Below are 21,023 nucleotides of genomic sequence, written 5' to 3' on the forward strand. Positions count from 1 at the left end.
TCAATTCTTTGAATCTAATGTGTAAACAATTGGAAGAAGAATTAATATCATTAACATTCTTTAAAATGATTATAATTATTGTATAGTTATAATGATTCATCATCAACCGATATTAATTTAAACTATTATAAAACTTCTACCATGCATAACATATATTAATTTGTTTATGATAGATCCTATTATAATAAAGGGATATAGCTCCTACCATTCCTAACCTATATTACTTTCTTTGTAATGCCTCCTATAGGCATACCATGCATGACAGATATCAATTTCTTTATGATCGCCTTGCCATGCCCAACATATATTAGTTTCCTTTTATCACTCCCTGATAACCTAACAAATATATCCCCTACTATGCTTAATAGATATCATTTTCCTTAAATGACTTACTATTACAAACAAATAGCTTTCCGCTATTAATTCTTATATATAGACACTCGAATTCCTCGTATTGAAACTTCTTTGTGCTTGCAGTTATAGACAGTATCCATTATGAGGAATATGTATGTCACCTTTATCTATATCCTTTTTGAGTCTGAATGTTTAGTTTAATGGTGACTGCTTGTAAAAATTACATCACACATTTTTCCTATATTTTGGAGTCAGTTTGACTTGTTTGTATTGAATGTAATAAATTGTATACGAATGCTGCACACTTTTGAATAAACGTGAACAATTAAGCTAATCTCACTTTGACACGTCTCCACAGATCAATCTTGATCTACATTTACCCATTCATTAGCTCAGGTCAAATTTACAACATGAAAACAAACCACATTTGCAAAGTTAACCTAACTGTTGGCCCAAGATAATTCCTTCAAAATATATTTTTTTTGCGAACTTGAGCCTAAAATATTTAAAACTGTATAATACGGTGTTGTATAAAAAACCTAATTCATCTGAAACATAAAAATGAAAAATCAAGCGAGCTTACTCCGTTGCAAATACAATACAATCATCGCTAGAAAGCTCATTCAATTGCATATTACATCATCGTTATAAAGCCATTGTATGATTATTTTGTCTTTTCAATTATTATATAAAATAAAGATTTTATGAAAATTTACAATTATGTCTTTTATTTATAAAAGGAAGGGATAACATAAATAAAATTTTCAATTTAAAACAAGTGAAAATAATATTTTTTAAGTTTAAAAAGATATAAATTAATGAAATGTGAAACACTTAATGTAGTTTATGTTTCTAATTTTTAAAATTAATAGAATATAATTTTTTATACATTTAACAAAATATTTTAGTAGCTAAAAGAAATCTAAAAAATAAGGTCAATGGGACAAAACTTTTAATAGAGCAATTTTTCTTTAATTTTTTTCACCAAGTTAAGTTAAATATCAAATGCATGAATAAAAAGATTAAATTTATTATACATATCTAGTTTTAGAAGTAATGTTTCTTCAAAATATAATTAATTTAACCAAAATAAAATTATATATCATATAAACAAAAAACAATAACACACTTCCGGAGAGAATTCTCTATTATAGTACACTATATTTTCTTAAAAGTTTTGAGTAAACATTAGAATATTTTTTAACTTTCTAATTGCTCTTATATTCAATTATGATGACAAACTTGAAGCTAAAAACATTACAATAAATTATTAAAATAATAAAGAATTCTAAAATTCCAGTTTTCAAATCTTTACAGAGAGATTTTATAATTTTTATCAACATTTTTAGTTGGAGAAATATAAAGTTAATAGGCTTTTGTTGAATTTGCTTAAACACAGGTGCTAGGGTGCCACATGGGCTACTACTTTGGCAATTTCAGATTAAAAAAGTTCTTCGTCTAAAACTAATGGACATCAAAATTGAAACTGATAACAAGTGGCATGCAAAAAAAAAAATCTATATTTTGTATTTAACTATTTGGATAAAAACAGTTTCAAAAAAGTTTGATTAAAACAATTTCACTCAAAACCATTTCATTCAAAATCATTTCATCCAAGACTATTAATGGGTTTTATTATAGAGAAGATCTTCACATGACAAGTTCAAACACTTGGACATCAACAAAACCAATTTTAGACACAAATCTAGATATCAAAACAAATATGAATTTGTTGTACAAAAGAAGACAAATCTATTTTACAAATAAAAATTGAATATGTACATCCTAAATTTAACCTACCAAATATAAAAATAATCCAAAATATTGAAAAAGTGAGATTAATAAAATGACATTAACCATCTAGCAAAATTTTAAAGACCAACACAACCACATAATGCAAAATATCATCTATTAAAATATATTCAATATCAAATCTAAAAGTCAATATCTTAATTTATTAATCAGTTTAAATAAGCATTTAAGAAAATGTTTATTTAGTATTTTTTTCAATTCTTATATCTAAAAATACTTAATTGTCCTTGTTTTAGGCCCTGATCTCAAATAACAACAAAAGAACCTAAAAAAAAGTGAGAAAAACAGACCTCACAACCAGACAACAACGCTTACAAAAGAACAGTTCAACACTTTATATAATCAGACACACAGGCGATATTTAATTGTCATTGTTAATTAAACTATATTACTCAAATATTTAGCGTGGAAAAAGATATATCAAGAACTGTGTAACGTTCTCCAATATTCTAATTGGATTTACTTTATATCTTAGCTTAAAAGAAAAATTTTAGTGGAGTACTTTCTTCATTCAAGAAGTTAAAATGCAGAAAAAATATCTTATTTAAATTAAAATTAAAAAGAAAATAAACACACAATCATTACCATGACGTGTATGACACGTTGGAATTTACGCATCCTAAACATACCTCGAGTTTAGGTTGTTTATCACTCTCCAAGAACTTCTCCAAAATCATTTTCATACTGCAATAAAAAAAAAATCGAATGAAGTAAACAACATAATTTATTTTTTTAAATAAATATTTGAAATAATAATATTCATATAAAAGATAATCAATCATTGTTTTATTTTATAGTTGAAATTGACATTAAGTTAAAATTGAGTACATTATTCATAATTTCATTAAGTTAAAATTGAGTACATTATTCTATTAACAAAAGAAATGAACTTAAGATTGTCAATGTTCTTATCTTAAAAGAAATAGCTATAATTGTCTTTATAAATATAATATATCTTTAAATTTATTTTATTCATTTTAAATAAAAGTTGATGAAATGCATTTCAATTCTTGAAATCTGTCTTTACACAATTAAATTTCATTAACAAAGAAAAATAACTACAAAACTGTTAACATTTTAATAGTTCTTATCTTACAAAAATAACTATTATTGTCTCTATAAATAAAATATACCTCTAAATTTCTTTCACCCATTTGTAAACTTAACGTTGGTAAAATGTATCTCAATTCTTCATATCTGTTTAGACTTGTGCTCTACCAAGTTTATAATGCCCTATTACAATGGTTATTATTTTTTTCCTATATTAACATAAATTATTAAATATATATTAAAATATATTTAGAAATTTTAAATAGTTTTTTTAAGTGAATTTTATTTTTAGTAAGATTATTTATAAAAAATAGTATTTTAAAAATTTATAACTAATTTTTTACTTTAAAATTATCATTAAAATATGGCATATACATTCTTATATTTTTTTAATGTGTAACATTTTTTTGACATTATATAATTTGAACTCACTTTTTTGACATAAATTATTAACTCCAATATCTAATGCATGGATATGTTTTGGTAAATTTTAATTAATTTTATTACTATTTACTTTTAATTCATGGTAACTAAAATTTAGACCTAGAATTTCCCCTAGTATATATTTCTTCTTATATAGATATGATTTTTTGTTGCTTTTAAATGAAAATATCGATATGAAGTATAGTTCAAAATTCAAATAGTTTTTGACAGTTTGTCATTTTTTCAACTACAAGTCATCATTTTCAACACCTAGTTGACTTTAAAATAGCGAGTACTATAATATTTAAAAATAATATCTACAATAAATTTAATCTACTTTTTTTGTGTCCTAATATTAAAAGTTAAAACATAATTTTGCATAAATTGATAAATCTCCATGTCTCACACTAATTGGACAAACTATTATGTTTCCACCCCATTGCTACAAATTATTTGATAAAATGAGTTGAGGTTATCTCCTTATGTCTAATTTACCACTTCCAATATATGTCTTCTTCCCATGCAAAATATAATTTCTAAATTTATGCTTCCATTTACTATTGATACTAATAACTAAACTTATATTGTCAATTATTCTTGTTACTAATAATAGAAATAATATCACTTGAAATTGCACCTTTTGTTGAACACAATTCACCATTCCAATCACACAAATGAGAATTATCAAAAGGTGTGGAAACCTTGAAATGAGATCAAACCTCTAGAGAAGGTTGTTTCCTTTCTCAATCTAGAAGCACATGTCAATACAACCCAACACAAATTAACTCTAAGGCCTAATCCTATTCTACTAATTTGTCAAGGAAAAGGGAGAAAATAATGCAAAACAGGAAAATAGGTGATGCACCAAGATTTAATTGGGTTTCCCCCTTGCTCACAATATCACAGAAAATGAACAAAAATGCCTAAACTCATATGAGTCTCTATTTAGTAATATCTATAACAAGATATGGAGGTAAGGGATTCAACAGTCACTAGTAGAAAAGAGGGAATCCACAAATAGTTCTTGTAAACCATTCTTACATGGTTTTTCTCTCAAAAAAAATGTAATATAACTTACTTGAACATTAATGTAAGCAAAATCTACAAAACACACCAAAAGTAAGAAGAGATGAAAAATGCGATTTTATTAACACGGAGACATTAATCCTAATGAAAATAGTAGAGTTACAAAGGATACAAGTCTCTTAAGAGAAGTTGATTAGTAACCTCCTACAAATGAGCTTTGTGTGCTTTTATTCTTGAATAGTTGCTAGAAGTTGTCTAAGCATGAGGCAAGCCAAAGAGAAGTCCTCGCCACCACAAAGAAGCAAATGAACATCAAGCCTGTGTGCAATGATTTGATCAACTAAGGCATGTAAGAACATTCTATTCATTAATGAATAGTCAAAAAATCAAATCTATCTAAGAAGTGTGCCAAAAAATATGGCCTAGGGAATGATGTTTTAGAGAAGGGATGTTCATAGCATTAAATGAGTTATAGTCGAGCATACAATAATCAATATTGTGGCCTCAAAAAATATGGCAATTGGTGGGTATTGCAAGAATATTAATTTGGGTCTAGACATAATTATCATGTCATCTAGAGCGACCTTCTATCAATAGTCGATGCCAATGGACCATCGAACCTATCCTCACCTTCATAGCCATATAAGAGGAATATAAAATCCTATAATGTCCCAACATAAACCTTTTATGCTAATACTTTATTAGACTACCGGGTCATTAGGCCCCATTTCATTTGCATATATCTATTAGGCCTAGGATGTGGGCATGTCAACCTTCAATATCTTGACAAATCATTAATCCATTGGAAAATTTGTCATATGATGGGGAAGATAGATATGGTACCATGAGATGAGAAAAGAGAAAAATCTAACTACAAGAGGCGTTATAGAGGATTTAGTGAATTTTTAATCATTCGAGGGATCAAACTTTTAGGGAAGGCATGACTTAGATATCAAGTCCAAAGAGAATGAATGGATGAACAAGTCTAAAACACAGAGAAACTTTTGGAGAATCAAGGAAGTAAGGGAACACGAGAAGACAGGAAAAAACCCAACACTATGAAAAGCGGATTAATACTCACGCAGATTTCAAGAACTTTAATAGAGTTTCAAACTTTTAGAGATGGATGTAAACAAAAAGTCGAAACAAAGGAAGGTTGAAAGCTCAAAATACTTAGAAGAATTTGTACTGAAAAAAAAAAGGAAATGTTGAAGAATCAAACTTTTGAGGATATTGTTGAGTAGAAATCAGTATGCAGACATTGCTCTAGAGATTTGAGGGTATAAACCGGAAACAAGGTTCCAAAATATATAGCTTGGAAGATAGAATGTTAGTTGGGGATACTATCTAAGGGCTACATCCCTATTAGGAGATATAAGTATAGGTGATAGATCTATTTACCAAAATACATCATATATAGATTGATAGATAAGATATAGAGATAAAAAGATAAAAGATATAAGATATAAGATATAAATGAGATATAGGTCCAATGTACTTGATATGTTGATATATGAATATGAATACATTTGATTTTGGGTCTAATCTATGTGTGCGATGTTTCTTTCTGATTAAGTACACTTAGGATCCAGAATACTCTTTTTGCCGTCGCAATATGAATGAGTTTGGGGCTTCAAGACTACAACTACAAAAATCCTTTGGGAACAGAACTTTGGCCTATCTCACTTAAATATCTCCCTAACATTAGCTTCGTTGTCAAGACCCTAGTTAGGTTATCTTGGTTTTTTGCTGGGAAGAAATTGTAAACTTCAATCCACTATTGGATCAAAAAGAAAGAAATAAATAAATAAAAAATAACATTATGACCAGTAAAATTCTATTTTCTTGACGTCTACCCTATCAAAGCGGGTTAGGCATCAAGGGGATGTGAAGTGGAAACAATAAAAATGTCCAGAGAGACCTATGAAAAGATGTGACTACTAGAATAACCAAATGAATAACCACAATGGGATGCAAATAGGGAGTAATGTAATGCCAAATCCTAAACAACCATGGAAAATACTGATGAAAAGAACCCAAGAGAGATCTTGAGAAAATTGAAGCAATAAAGGTAAAGAAAATGGCTAAACCTAATGGAGAAGAAAGATGATTGAGACAAACAATGGGAAGAGAAGAAACACATGGGAGAAGAAATGAGCATGTCAATGAGGGTGTTGTTGAGCACGCCATTGTGGGTGTTGTTGGAAGAAGGGAGAAAAGAAGCAGAATCGGGTAAGAGGAAATCCCAAAAAAAATAGATTCGCAATTTAATAAGTACAAGGATTAGTCAACGAGATACAAACAACAATAGAAGAAAATGAAGGAAAGAGGATATTGTTGTTCTGGAGTTTGTAAGAACTCTTGGAATCTTTCGTCTAGCCTGATTGTAATATTGGTAAAATCTTTCCTAGGGAGTTGTAGTAGGGTAGGAGCCATATTGCCACTACTTTACTCTGATGAATATTTGGAGAAAATAGTTAAGTATAATAAGATTAAGAGAAGAAGGAAATAATCAAGGGTTAAATGAAGAGGTCTGGCCAAATGCAATGTCATTTACAAACCAAGCAATGAAAAGAAGTTTCGAAGTGGCACATCCCTTGAACTAGGACCCATACCTCACCAGATATAAAAGTAGAAGAAATGAGATGAAGAAAATACCAAATCAAGAATAGAATAAGTAATAAAAGAGAGAAGAGCAAGAGCAAACAAAACCAACCAACGAACAAGAGATACCTTGGAGTGAGATATTAGCAGAAGAATATTTTGACATAAAGTTAGCAATAGACAAGGGTAGAGAAGATGAGCCTCAAAATAATAATAAAAAGGAGAAGAAACCAGCAATCCCAAAACCAAAAATAAACTAGTAAAAGTATACAAAGCAACATAGTATCCTGAGGTACATTCTCAAATGGATATAGTAATTAGAATCCCATTATTTGGTACTGACACCAATTAAGCAATAGAACACTACTTTATTTTGCAATCATATGGGAAAAGATTGGGAAATTTGTAGATAAGATTAGATTATTAGACTTTGTGGGGTCCCTAAGGAATGATGAACTACAGTGATATGTCAAACATTACCCCAATCATGCAACCACATGGGATGTTGTGAAAGCAAAATTCTTAATAAACTTTGGGACACCAATAGTCCATATAGAGAGTGTGACTAAGCTGAGAAACCTGACAAAAGGCACAGAATCGATCAAGGAGTACGACTAGATTTCAAGGAGGTTTGTAGAACGTTGGAAGAACCCTTAACTGAGAAATCAAAGATTGAGCGGTTGATTTCTTGACTAGATAGATATGTTGAAAAGTCGAACTAGATGGAAGAGATTTTCAAAAGTATGCTAACCTAATGACAATGGCCTATCAAATAGAGGCCCAACTATGGAGGATATCAAAGAAAGAGAAGAATGCATAAATTTTGGAGGATCTGCAAGAGGACGTTTAGAGATTGGTGATACAACAAGAAATAAGGTTCACTGAGCCTAAAATACTAGAACATATATGTTGTACATACTATAATACAAAAGGACATATCCAAAATGATTGTTTGAAAGATACAGAAGAGAAGACACTCGGAACAACAAGGGAATTCAAACCAAAATCTATGTATTGTGCTTACTATCAAGAGTGAGATCTACATCTCAGTGAAAATTGTCCTTAAAATAGACCTTCAATCTGAAATGCAAGAAATTCATGTTGTTCAAACCACAATTTTACTTAAAAGAGAGAGATAAAGCAAGCAAACAAATTCCCTCCTAGCAAGACAACCGAAATGCATGTGCCATGCATAATAATCAAGAATACTCAGATGATAACTAGAACTCAAACTACAAAAGAGGTCGAGGTAATAGAAGAAGAAATGACAAAACATGTTTTAATTATGGTAAAAGTGGCCACAATGCATCACAATGTTAGGCAAATAAGAGCTGGAAATGCACATTCCGTAGATAAGATCATACAATGTTACCAATAAAAAGGCCAAGATCTTTTACACTAATCAAGACAATAACCAACCATCCTGGAGCGATGAGCAACATAGAGGAGCCAATGTGATTTGGAAAGTGCCACAGCAAGGAGAGAGGCTCTCATATGATGGATGTGTGGACCTCATACACATCACAAGGAGACAACTCCAGAGAACGCTCTCATAAGATGGATGTGTGGACCTCATACACATCACAAGGAGACAACTCCAAAGAAGGCTCTCATACGATGGATGTGTGGACCTCATACACATCACAAGAAGACAACTCCAAAGAGGAATTGATAACAGGAAAGAAAAATAAAAAATAAAAAATGAAAAATAAAAATTAAAGAATAAGAACAATATTATAGGAAGAAAAAGCCAATTATCTTTTGTTGATAAGACCTAAATAGTCAGAATCCTTCTAGGTGATCTGGATGATGCAAGTTATATTCAAGAAATTGCACAAGAGCAGGTTAGATAAGATGTTGAGATTTTTTGCATTATTTCTAGACTTTCAAATGGATGAGAAGAAACAAACTTGAATAGTGAAGGAAAATTGGAACTAGAAAGTGATGATGGCAGTACTAAAACGATTAAGTTTTAAAAGCATGGATGCAAAGTGAACCTGAAGTCACATCTGAGAGCGTATATGGCTTCCAGAGAGCATTCTTAGTTCGCACAAAATCAAGCCATAAACACAAAACAAACTAAGAGGGCATCACATTTAATCTAAAAAAAATAACAACATGCACATTAACTAAACAATGTCACACCGGACCATGGCAATTTTGGGTGACCTACAAAATATATGTCTAGATGCATAATCCACAAAAACATAAGGACCATACTAACAAGATACAAATTGAAAGGTGAACGCATAAAACCCTAACATTGACACAAAAACTCTAAGAAACTTCAAAATGACATTAGAAAAAGTTATAAAAGTACACATTGATGTAAAGTACACCATTATAACCTGACATAACATATTGAAACATATCGTACATTAAATGCTTAGGAAAAGCAGGTATTAACAACCAAAAAATACTTGTCGTAGCAGTTAATGAGCACAATACAGTGGAAAAGTCTATGCAACAGCTATAGGAGCTAAGGAGACCACCACGACAAAAGCCATAAGGTCATGCTATCACTAGACCATTTACCTATCCTTTACATCTCATATCACATTGTGACACTTGCTATACGCCCACACTAACAACTCTGTGCATCTCCGTCACAAACCCTAGACTTGCATACCGCTACTTTAGATGCAAATAATCGCCATGGCTACTCCTACCCTAATTTCTGTTGCGGCCAAACCACAACCGTTTTACTCCAAATTCCTTAATAAAGCCATGTGAACTGACCCATTAGGAGCCTTCCCAAGAGTGACAGTAGATGTGATTTACACCTAAGATGTTAGTAGATACATATACTTTCCCTTGAAGAAACATGCCATACCACTTTCGAGGAGCTGAAAAAAGAGTTACTGAAGAAAAACAAAAATGAGTACAAGGAAGAGTTTTCCTGGATAGGCGAGAAGATACTATTTGTATTCAAAAACTTTTTCACTCGGGAGAAAGACTGGGTCTGACTGGTGCTGAGCAACATACACGATGGATTCCTCTACCTTGACCAGCCTCACTGGATCATAAAAGAAGCAATCAAAGCAGTAACTAACCTATTCCTCCGAATTCCCTAATAAAGCCATGCGAACTGACCCATCGAAAGCCTGTGCCAGTAGACGTGATTTACACCAAAGACGTTAGCACATGCATACACTTCCCTTTAAAGAAACATACCATACCACTTTCGAGGAGCTAAAAAAAGAGACGCTGAATAAAAACAAAAATAAGTACAAGGCGGACTTTTCCCAGATAGGCAAGAAGAAACTAGGTATATTCAAAAACTTTTTGGACGTCACTAAGGAGAAGGATTGGGTCTGACTGGTGCTAAGTAGGATAAACCATGAATTCCTCTGCCTCGATCAGCCCTACTGGATCACAAAAGAAGCAATCAAAGCAGTTAATAGACTCCTAGGAGAAGGAGCTTTGCCACCCAACAAGGGCATGAAGAACAGAGGTAGAGAAGCGCACAGGAGCAACATTTGATTTCTGGAGCCTTTTGATCGAAAACATCACAAACAAAGGGATCTAATATGCAACCAAAGTCATTGCCTACACAATCTAATTTATAAACCGAAAAGGATCAACAATAATAGTGGCAATACATACTGCATACCAGATGGTGGTCGGAGTGATACTTATAGATCCTGGGAACCCAATGCCTACATCCAAGTCTTTGACAAATACTTCAAAGGGATTGAGAAAAATATGTAGGACCGATCTCGGATCTCCAACTAGATTGTGCAAAAGTACACAAATAGCATTGTGTTCTAGGTAGACAAATATTCCATCATCATGGATGCTTTGGAGCCTCGGACTGTTGGCCATTTGGTGGAATTGATTATGTGTTGCATTGATGTTTTGTCATTGATGCAAACACTAGCTGTTTGGATGCTTTACCATCACCCTTTCGGTCCCGATAGGTTGAGTGGTTTTTGGTTAACTTGGTTCCGGCATGATCCGGTAGGCTCCGGTATAGTCTGATGATGGAATTGGCTTGTTCATGATACTTATACTCATATTTGGTTGGTTGGTTTTGGTGTGGAGATTGGATGATATCCAGCTTGCTTAGAAGATTGGTTTCTGGTTCCAGTGAGGGTTTCACCGACAGAGCTTTTGATAGAGATCTTTGGTGAATTGCATAAGTGATGTTGGTGCAGCTTCTTGTGGAGTTTCAGAATGATGTTGGTGATCGTGTTCGAGACTTGGTGATTGGAGATCATTGTTGTATCATGCGGACCTATACGGGGTCCCAGTTGATCTAGGTTATGGACAAGCTTTAATGTAACGTGTGGATAAGACCTATGGATGTATTTCCGGGATGTCTTATGTGTTGATATTATTTGTTGGGTCTAAGGCCGACATGGTTTGTAATTATATAATTGGTTTATTATCTGGTGGTCGACCTAATTGTTTATGGTCTAAAGTTTTGTAGATCATCATGGATAATGTAAGAGGTCATGGTCAAGGAATGTAATGTGCGAATAATGTAAATCATTCAAGCAGAGGAGTTGGTCGATCATTGGAGATCGAATTGGGTTTATGTAAAAGGAATTAGACCTTTGGTATTGAGCTTAACCAGAACTGTACTCAAGCATAGGAGATGCTATCTTTTGCAGTTCAACACTTCTTTGGATTGTAGTCTGGATTTGTATGTAGTCAGTGAGGCTCCTTTTGTGATGAGCAGTGCACTCTAGGCTGTTGGCCTTCCTGCAAGTGCAGGCCACTTCATTGTAATTCACATACTTACTGCAGAAGTATTATCTGACTGTGGGTAGGCTTCCCACCATGGTTTTTCCCTTAATCGGGTTTTCCACGTACAAATCTTGGTGTTATGTGGATGGCTTTTATTCTATGATTATTGTTTATGCTTAATTGGTTTATCTGCTCTTCTGGTATTAATGTTTTGGGTTTCGGTATTAAAATTTAAATTGCTAATGGTTCCTGTAATCTGTGACAACTGATTCACCCCCCCCCCCTCTCAGTTGTCTTCTGGTTATCTGAACTGTCTAACACGCACATCCTAGCTTCCACGACTTCCATATGAAGTCTCGGATACATAGATCAACGTATATATATAGAGCCTCCTAAAGCTGCTAAAATATCTGGAGGTACCACGAAATCAGACATCAAAGGAGTTCCTCAACTCCCTAGCCAAGGAGAAAGCGTACGCTAAGGTCGAGAAAAAGGAGATAGAAAAAAGAGAGGAACAAGGAGAACAATAAATTGAACCTACCCCAAAAAGGATATCTGGACGGTTGCAAACCCCAATTCCTCTAACTGCACCTGCAAAAGATGAACGAAGCCAACTAATCAAGAGGAAGCTTGAGACAACACTGGTGAAGATAGAGTAGCAAGAGAAGGAAGAGTCAGAGACTCTACTCCAAATGAGCGCAGAAAGGAAACCCCAATGAAAACAATAGGCGGTTTAGCCCCCATCATTGCCAGACAAGACAGTGACAGAAGGAGACCTCCATATATAAGGGACCTGAGAGAAAATACACAACAAAAGGAAGAAAATCTCAAGAAGATTGCCATTGACACCATTGTCTCAGATCTCACACCACCACAAATACAAAAGCTTAATGAGAAATAGAGCACTAAACTTTGAACAAAGCAAAGGCTAGATATACTCATGTTGGATAAACCTTAGCTCATCCAACGGGTTCAAATGGAGATTAACGAGGCTACCACCAAAGCCTACGAAGACCTATGTGAGGAAGAGAAGTCATAAAATTTTGAAGGCTACCATAATTTCCCCAACTCCTTAGACTAACAATGGGGCCTCAACATCTAGCACATTATTAGGAGACACGCCCATTTAGGCCTTTCTCACCCAAATACATCAAGAACCTGAGGCCTCTACCCACATATTTAAGATCCCAATACTGGGGACCAGGTAGACATTGTTATCGTCACTCCTATCTAGAAGTTTCAGCTAGGATACTTCTTACAACAATCAACCGAGGAGGAGGTTCTAAAAGAACATGTACAAACAACCGAAAAGGTAGAGAAAATCATCAAGGAGATGCAAGAGAAATATCCACATGTCAAGGAAAACCCTTCTCAGCTGGCCTCACTACACCTTCGACTACTCATTGATGAACTTTTTTCAAAATTCGACCCTGTAAAGAGTCTAAAATAAAAGGTGCAGAGCGAGTTTGAGAAAACAAAGGAGGATGAGGCTAGACACGAGTGTGCAACAACATAGACTGCCTTAGAAGCAAAACTGGCCACCACTAAGAAAACTGAGGTAGAAATTAATGAATTGTATCAATATTGACTGCAATGGCCCAACTTTTCGAAACCTATGTGGAAATAGATGGTGTAGCCAGAAACAAAGATCTCACAGAACCTCAAGCAATATGATGCAATGAAAGACCTGAATGGAGCAGAATGGGTGAAGATCAAAGACCTTCATGATCAACTCCAACAAGTCCAAGACCTTTATGACAAGGCGAAGAGGAAATTCTGACAATTGACGGATTCGATTAGTCTTCAGCTGGCCCACATCATCAGCTTGGTCAACGACACGCAAACCTTTCCTTCGAAACATAGAGATACCCACCTCACTTTTAGAAGCCAAAACTCAACTGTTACAACTACATATGCATATTAAGCAGTTGCAAACAACAAAGAAGCAGTGGTATGATCAGTTCTAGTCATTTACAAGGATATTTTGCCATAGGGAAGTTGTCATGAGGACAAGTCAAGGTTTTATTGAGGGGATGATACTGGTCCAAATATATAAGGGTATAATCCAAAAACAAGGTTTCAAAATTTATAATTTGGAAGATAGGATGTTAGTTAGGGATATTGTCCAAGGGTTGTACTCTTATTAGGAGATATAAGTATAGAGTATAGATGATAGATCTATTCGTCAGAGTAGATCATAAATAGATAGATACATAGATATATAGATGGATAGATAGATAAACAGATAGATAGATAGATAAGATATAGAGATAAAAGATGTAAGATATAAAAGAGATATAAGGAATATACTTGATATGTTAATATATGAATATGAATACATCCGATTTTAGGTTTGATATATGTGAGTGATGTTTCTTTCTAGTTAAGTACTAAACTAGGATCTGGAATGCTCTATTTTGCTGCCCAATAACACTGAGTCCAAGGTTTTAAGACAACAACTGCAGAAATCCTTTAGAAACAAAACTCCTATCTCTCTCCCTCAAATCTCTCCCTCAAATTTCTTGCTAACAGATAGCACAACCAAGATAAAAAGCCTAACGGGGATTGAAGGTATGAAGAAGTCCAAAATCCTGACGAATGCAAAGACTTACGCTCTTTAAGACATTTGAGCTTCGAGGATCGAGAATTACAAAGAAAAGGTATTGGGGTAACGAAAAATAGAAAACTCTGACAAATCGACACTTAGGCAATATTTTACTTCTCAGACTTGAAGGGTCGGGGATGCTTTTGAAGGAAGCACGAATGTAAGGGAAATCGCAGCAATTTGAATGGTGAAAAATCTGGTCACTTTTACAAGGTTTCTAAGCATGTTTTCAAGATTGAAAGGAAGGGAATGCAAGCATAGATGCTTCTGAAACTTTGGACAACACACCACTTAGCCAAATTTGAAAGGATTAGAGTGTGGAGTTCGAATAGGTGACAAAGGTATAATTCTGAGAAATTTAAGGTTTTTACAAAATTTTAGTTTTTCAACATGGGTATATTAATAAAACATGAAATAGAGTTGTCAATACAACATCTATATGCACAATTTTAAATAAGATCAACTATTTAGAATTTCTCAGTTCAACTATAATGGGTGGGCAATGGGGGCATGAAATAACAACAAGAGCATCATTTAAAAATAAAGAAGTAAAAATAATTTTGGGTAAGTTTCACATTTAGCTCAATGTTTCTCTTCTTTATCATGCACACAATCATTGACAACCAAATGTTGCTAATAAAATAATTCAAGTAGAAAAACAATAAATAAACATGGTAAATGATATTCTTAGGTCCTTCCTTTGGAGTAATAATAAAGATGGTAAGAAGAAACTCCCTCTGGTAGCATGGGATAAAGTTTGTTTGCCTAAAAACCTTGGGGGCACAAGCATTTTTGCTAAGTTCGTTTGGAAATTGTATGAGAGACCATTCTCCTTTTGGGCACAAATTATGTTTGCTAAATATTTAAATAACAGACCAAGAGAATATGTTTTTCAAGTTTCTAATTTACCGTCTGGTTCAGCTATTTGGAATTTTCTATGTAAATGTAGATCAGTGATTTTGCCTCATCTCTCATGGATTATTCATAATGGTAGAAAAGTCAGGTTTTGGGAGGAAATTTGGAATGGACATCCCTCTCTGGTGAACTCGAGGGATTGGTCTCCTTTAATTTCCACTCTTTCTTCCCTTTGGGGTGTCTTTGTGGCTGATTATTTTGAAATTGAGTATAGTGGGAATCTTAAGGTGGCAAAATGGAAATCAATTGAGTTTTTAGTTGATCAAAATGTGAAATTGGAATATGAAAAGATGTTGGGGGAGAGAGTAATAATTCTTTCTGATGCTGACAATGAGCTTATCTGGACAAGGAATATCTCTGGTAAGTACACAGTTAAGGATGGCTATAATTCTCTCTTGGTTGCTAAAGATTTATCTACTTGGCCATACAAGCTGTTTTGGCATATGGCTTGCCTCCCAAAGGCTGGTGCTTTTGCTTGGTTAGCAGTGCAGGACAAGGTCCTTACAGGAATGAGGTTGGACAGGTTGGGTATTACTGTAGTATTCTCTTGCGTCTTTTGTAATTTTGCCTATGCTTGCTGGCAGTGGTTGTTTGAAAAGCTTAATCTTTCCTTTGTTATTGGTAAGGATCTCCTTTCCCACTTTAGAGCCTGGCCTCTCCTGTTTGCTCATCTTTCTATGCATGTCTTTGGATTATTTCTCCATCTATTGTGATATGGAATATTTGGTTAGAGCGTAATAATAGGATTTTTAAACAAACAAGTTCTTCCTTGGCTGAGGTTTTATTGAGGATTGAATCTTCCATCTCTGAAGTTGCTTTGTCTTTTATGTATAAGAATTTGGAAACCATTACCTCTTTTTCCCATTGGGATGGTAGGGTAACTCGAGTTTGGAGAATGTTACCAGTCTTACCTTCTCATGGATCTATTTTAAATAAGACTAGTACTAAAAGTAAGAGAAATTTTGCTTGCTAGAAACCTCCTCCGCAAGGGCACTTTAAATTGAATTTTGATGGTGCTTCTCGTGGGAACCCTGGCCTGGCAGGGGCAGGTATGGTAATTTATGATCATAAGGTAAGATTTATTCAGGCTCGTTGTCATGCGATTGGTTTCAAGTCTAACAATTGTGCAGATTTCTTTGCTTTGTCCTTTGGTTTCGATATGGCTATATCTTTGGGAATTAAGGACTTGATAATTGAGGGTGATTCTATGGTTATTATTCAAAGTGTCATGAAAAAGAAGTCGAATTGTTGGCAATTACAATCTATACTTGATCATATTTTGCAAAAATTAGACTTTTTTTATTCTTTCTTGATTTCCCACTGTTATAGGGAAGTGAATAAGATTGCAGATTTCTTGGCTAATTTAGCCATTGACAGTGATGCTAATATGCAGGAGGTAAGTATGGATGAGATCCCTTCCTCGGTTTCAGATTTCAAAGTAAAATTTAAAAATAAAAATGAAGTCAAATCATATTATCATAAAATAAAATTTTCTAACCTAATATCAAACAATCAAGTATCATTAAGCACCCTTTCTCTAGAAGCGCCTTACCATCTCATTAAGTATCAAACTAAGAGTATCCAAAATATCATATAGACTCTTAGGGATTTCAGAAGCAATCTATAGAAGCGCCTTGCTATACTTATTCAAATATACAATAGTAGCTTCTTCTAGAAAATTTTTCCCTTGCTCATTCAAACGATCATAAAATTTAGAAAGCAATATAAGGTTACCTTCTTCTATGATTTCTTCCTTGACTTGCTTAAGAGTTATGCAGGATGGATCAACTTGAACTCTTGGCTTCTTACTGGTTTGACTTCCACCGGAGGCTTGCATCTTCACAACCCTAGTAGCAGTAGCACTCTTCTTCACTTCCCTCACTGCTTCATCTGATTCAGTCTCTTCTTCCGCAGTGGCTACTCCATAAACTCTTTCAGGCTTCCCTTTCTTCCTCTTCTCAGCTCCACCGGATGGTTAGGATTGAGGCTTAGGTGGAGGGATAGACTTTTGAGCACCGGAGGAAGGTGTTCGCTTCCTTGTTTGCCTTGTCTTTGAGGAAGGAGATTTCGATTTGGTCTTCTTAGGTTTCACCATATCCTCTTCCTTCAGGATGTTCTTCTCCCCGGGTCTTTGAACTGCCTCCTTTGTAATTCCCATATCTTTTGCTAGTTGTTCCACTTCTTTCCTTACTCTCCTCTGCATTCTGAGATTGGTAAATTGAGAGTGCAAGCTCAAACTTTTCTCCTTATAAGTTCCAAACCTTTCCTCATTTGTGTCTACTGGCTTTCTCAAGAGGTGTTGAGCATATGCGTCAAAAATATCACCACTAACTGATAGTTCTGATACTTCATATAAGTACAGATCTAATAGCTAACAAGATGAGAGGGGGGGGGAGGTGAATCATACAAACTTAATCACTAATGAAAACATCAAATTCAACCTCGGTAACATATATCAGTCATAGTATAAAAACTGTCAAACATGCAAACTCAAAAGCATATGAACAATATAAACCTCTTCACACCAGATTTAACGTGGAAACCCAAATAGGGAAAAACTACTGTGGGATTTCGGACCCACTAAGAAATATACTCTTCTAGAGTATGCTCGGTTAAAAGCCAATCCTGTTAAAGGTTACAAAACACATTGCTAGATGTGACCCGGTTAAGGGATTTCCCTCAGATCTGTTAGGATCTTCACTTTGTTAGAAGTGACCTTGTCAAAGGATTTCAAACACTCATTTAGAATGTCACCTTGTTAGAGGATTTACTTATAAGACTGTTAAGTCCACTCGGTTAAGAGATTTAATGTTACTTTCACAAGCTAACAGTAATACAATCTATCTGCAACTTTACATCTAAAATGCTAAAGCAGATTCTTATTTGTTCAACACAATCTAGACATAGAACTATTCTTGTCTATCTGCTAGGCATCAATACTCTGTTAGTCCAACAGGTCTTCAAGCTTCTGTGCTCGGTGATCACTATGTAGTATCCTTGTGCATACACTTGCCCGCATGCATTGTTTATCAACAGTTTCCTATTTATAAACAATCATCTAACCGCTTAATCTCCTTGATCACATTTTCCATGATCAATCATAGCCATCAGATCTTCAAATTTGTCCAGGTTCATTGTATCTTACGATCTGAAAAACATTTACCCTGCCTCGGAACTTTGCACAATCATCTTGGAACTTGTGTTAGGGTAATGCTGTTCAATCTGAGCTGTAGATCTTCTTGCCGACTTTCCATTGCCTTAGATTTGTTAACAAACTTCTTCCACGACTTGCCAATCATTGATCCGCTTCAGCCCATCAGCTTCTTTCATTAGATATCACATGTAACCATTTAATGCATTCTGTTATAGCTCAGTTACAACTTGGTGAATACTAAACTTTACTCGGTAGACATTCTGTCTTCATTAACCAACCGCGATAACCTTAGGGTTTACCGACTAGGTTCTTTGGCTGATAACATAGTGTAGTATTAACCTTTACATTTTACAACATATGTATGATGTTAAAACAATCTAAAACATCAAGATCTCATCATTGGCTGACTCGGTAGAGTTGCCCATTCAATAACTTATCATATTCTTTCCTATGTTTTTACCGACTTCTTTATAATCTTCATATCATATTTCTTAAGATATGGCAACATCATACTGAATTAGAAAATCAATTTCTTGACATCAATGACAAAATAATAATATCAAGACAGTAAAACATCTTTAATCAGTTATGTTCCGAATCATCAACAACCTTCTCAATATCCTTGTTATATTGCCAACAATCTCCCCCTTTGGCATTGATGGCAAAACCAATTGATTTGATCGTTAAGAATTCGGATTACTGTGATTCTGAAACGCTGAAATGCTCTCCCCCATACATCAAACTTCTCTTCTGGTTTTCTCTCAATCTTCTCAAGTCTTCTTCTCCTCCTGGTAGTCTTCTCCCCCATGGGTAAGTCTTCTCCTCCTGGTAGTCTTCTCCCCCTTTGACAACAATGCCAAAAAATAAAAATAAGAAAAGAACTAAAACATAAGTTGTTTCTGTAAGAAGTTATTTTCTGCTGATGTGTATCATGTGAGTCTCGGTTAGAGCAATTGTTTACAATTCCTGTTCCCTGTATCATTTTCTGTTTTATCCCAATATTGTTTCAGTACACTTTTAGAAAAGCATTCTTAAAGTGTATCACTCCAACATCAGCTCCCTAAAAGATATTCAATAGATTCATCGAAGTGATGCTTTCACCGAACACGGTCAATGAGTAGGAGATAGGGGTAGGACCCCTAACTTACTTCTGAGATATTCAAAAGTATCCTTTGGTAGTGGCTTGGCGAAGATATCAACTATTTGTTCTTTTGTGTTAACATATTCCAACACCACTTTCTTTTCATGAGCTTCTTCTCTAAGATAATGATATTTGATAGATATGTGCTTTGTCTTAGAGTGCATAACAGGGTTATTTGAAATATTAATGGCACTAGTATTGTCACAGACTATAGTTACTGGCTCGGTTCTCTCTCATTTATACCTTCCAACAATTGTTTGATCCATGCAATGTTGGTACAATTCAGTGCTGCAACAACATATTCAGCTTCGGCTGTTGACTGAGAAACACATCCTTGTTTCTTGCTAAGCCAACTCACTAGTCTTTCTCCTAAGAAGAAAGCTCCTCCACTTGTGCTTTTCCTGTCATCAATGTTGCCTGCCCAATCAGCATCAGTATAGACTTTTAAATCAAAATCATTTCCTTTCTGATATACTAAGCCATAATCTTCAGTGTCTTTCAAGTATCTGAAAATTCTTTTGATTGTTGTCATGTGTATTTCCTTAGGATCTGCAGAGAATCTTGCAACAATACCTACTGCATGTGCTATATTAGGCATGCTATGAACAACATATTGTAGTTTTCCAATCATGGATCTGTAGAGTGTCTCATCAACAGATGCAGATTCATCATTCTTTGATAGTTTGCAGTTTGTAGTCATAGGAGTACTTACTGGCTTTGAATCCTCCATTCCAAATTTCTTCAAGATTTCCTTTATGTATTTGGATTGAGTAATGAAAATTTCATTTTTTATTTGCAGTATCTGTAAGCCTATAAAATACTTTATCTCACCGATTAATGACATCTCAAATTCTTTGCTCATTTCATTACCAAAGTTCTTGCATAAAGAGTGATTTCCACAAAATATAATATCATCAACAAATATGGCTAAGATTAGTATTCCATTTTCATCATTCTTCATGTACATGTTGTTGTTCTCACTTTTCCTTATAAAACCAATCTTAATCAAATAAGAGTGCAGTCTTTCATACCATGCTCTAGGTGCTTGTTTCAGACCATATAAAGCTTTGTTCAATTTACATACCTAATCTTTATTATTGTCTTCAACAAATCCTTCAGGTTGTTCAATGAAAACTTCTTCTTCTAATATTCCATTCAGAAATGCAGATTTGCCATCCATTTGATATACCTTTAAGTTTTTGAAAGCAGCATATGCCAACAATGTTCTAACTCCTTCAAGTCTGGCA

General features: G+C 34.1%; 1 protein-coding gene across 1 annotated transcript in view; it reads right to left on the reverse strand.

The window, feature by feature from the left end:
* LOC131035504 (MADS-box transcription factor 23) overlaps positions 1 to 21,023 on the reverse strand; it is a 141,011-nt gene that overhangs the window by 83,853 nt on the left and 36,135 nt on the right. Inside the window, exon 2 of the mRNA XM_057967217.2 lies at positions 2,796 to 2,850. Within this exon, the coding sequence (XP_057823200.2) occupies positions 2,796 to 2,850 (55 nt within the window). The remainder of the gene's footprint in view (positions 1 to 2,795; positions 2,851 to 21,023) is intronic.

The sequence above is a fragment of the Cryptomeria japonica genome, chromosome 10 (genome assembly GCF_030272615.1).
Source record: "Cryptomeria japonica chromosome 10, Sugi_1.0, whole genome shotgun sequence".
NCBI lineage: Eukaryota > Viridiplantae > Streptophyta > Pinopsida > Cupressales > Cupressaceae > Cryptomeria > Cryptomeria japonica.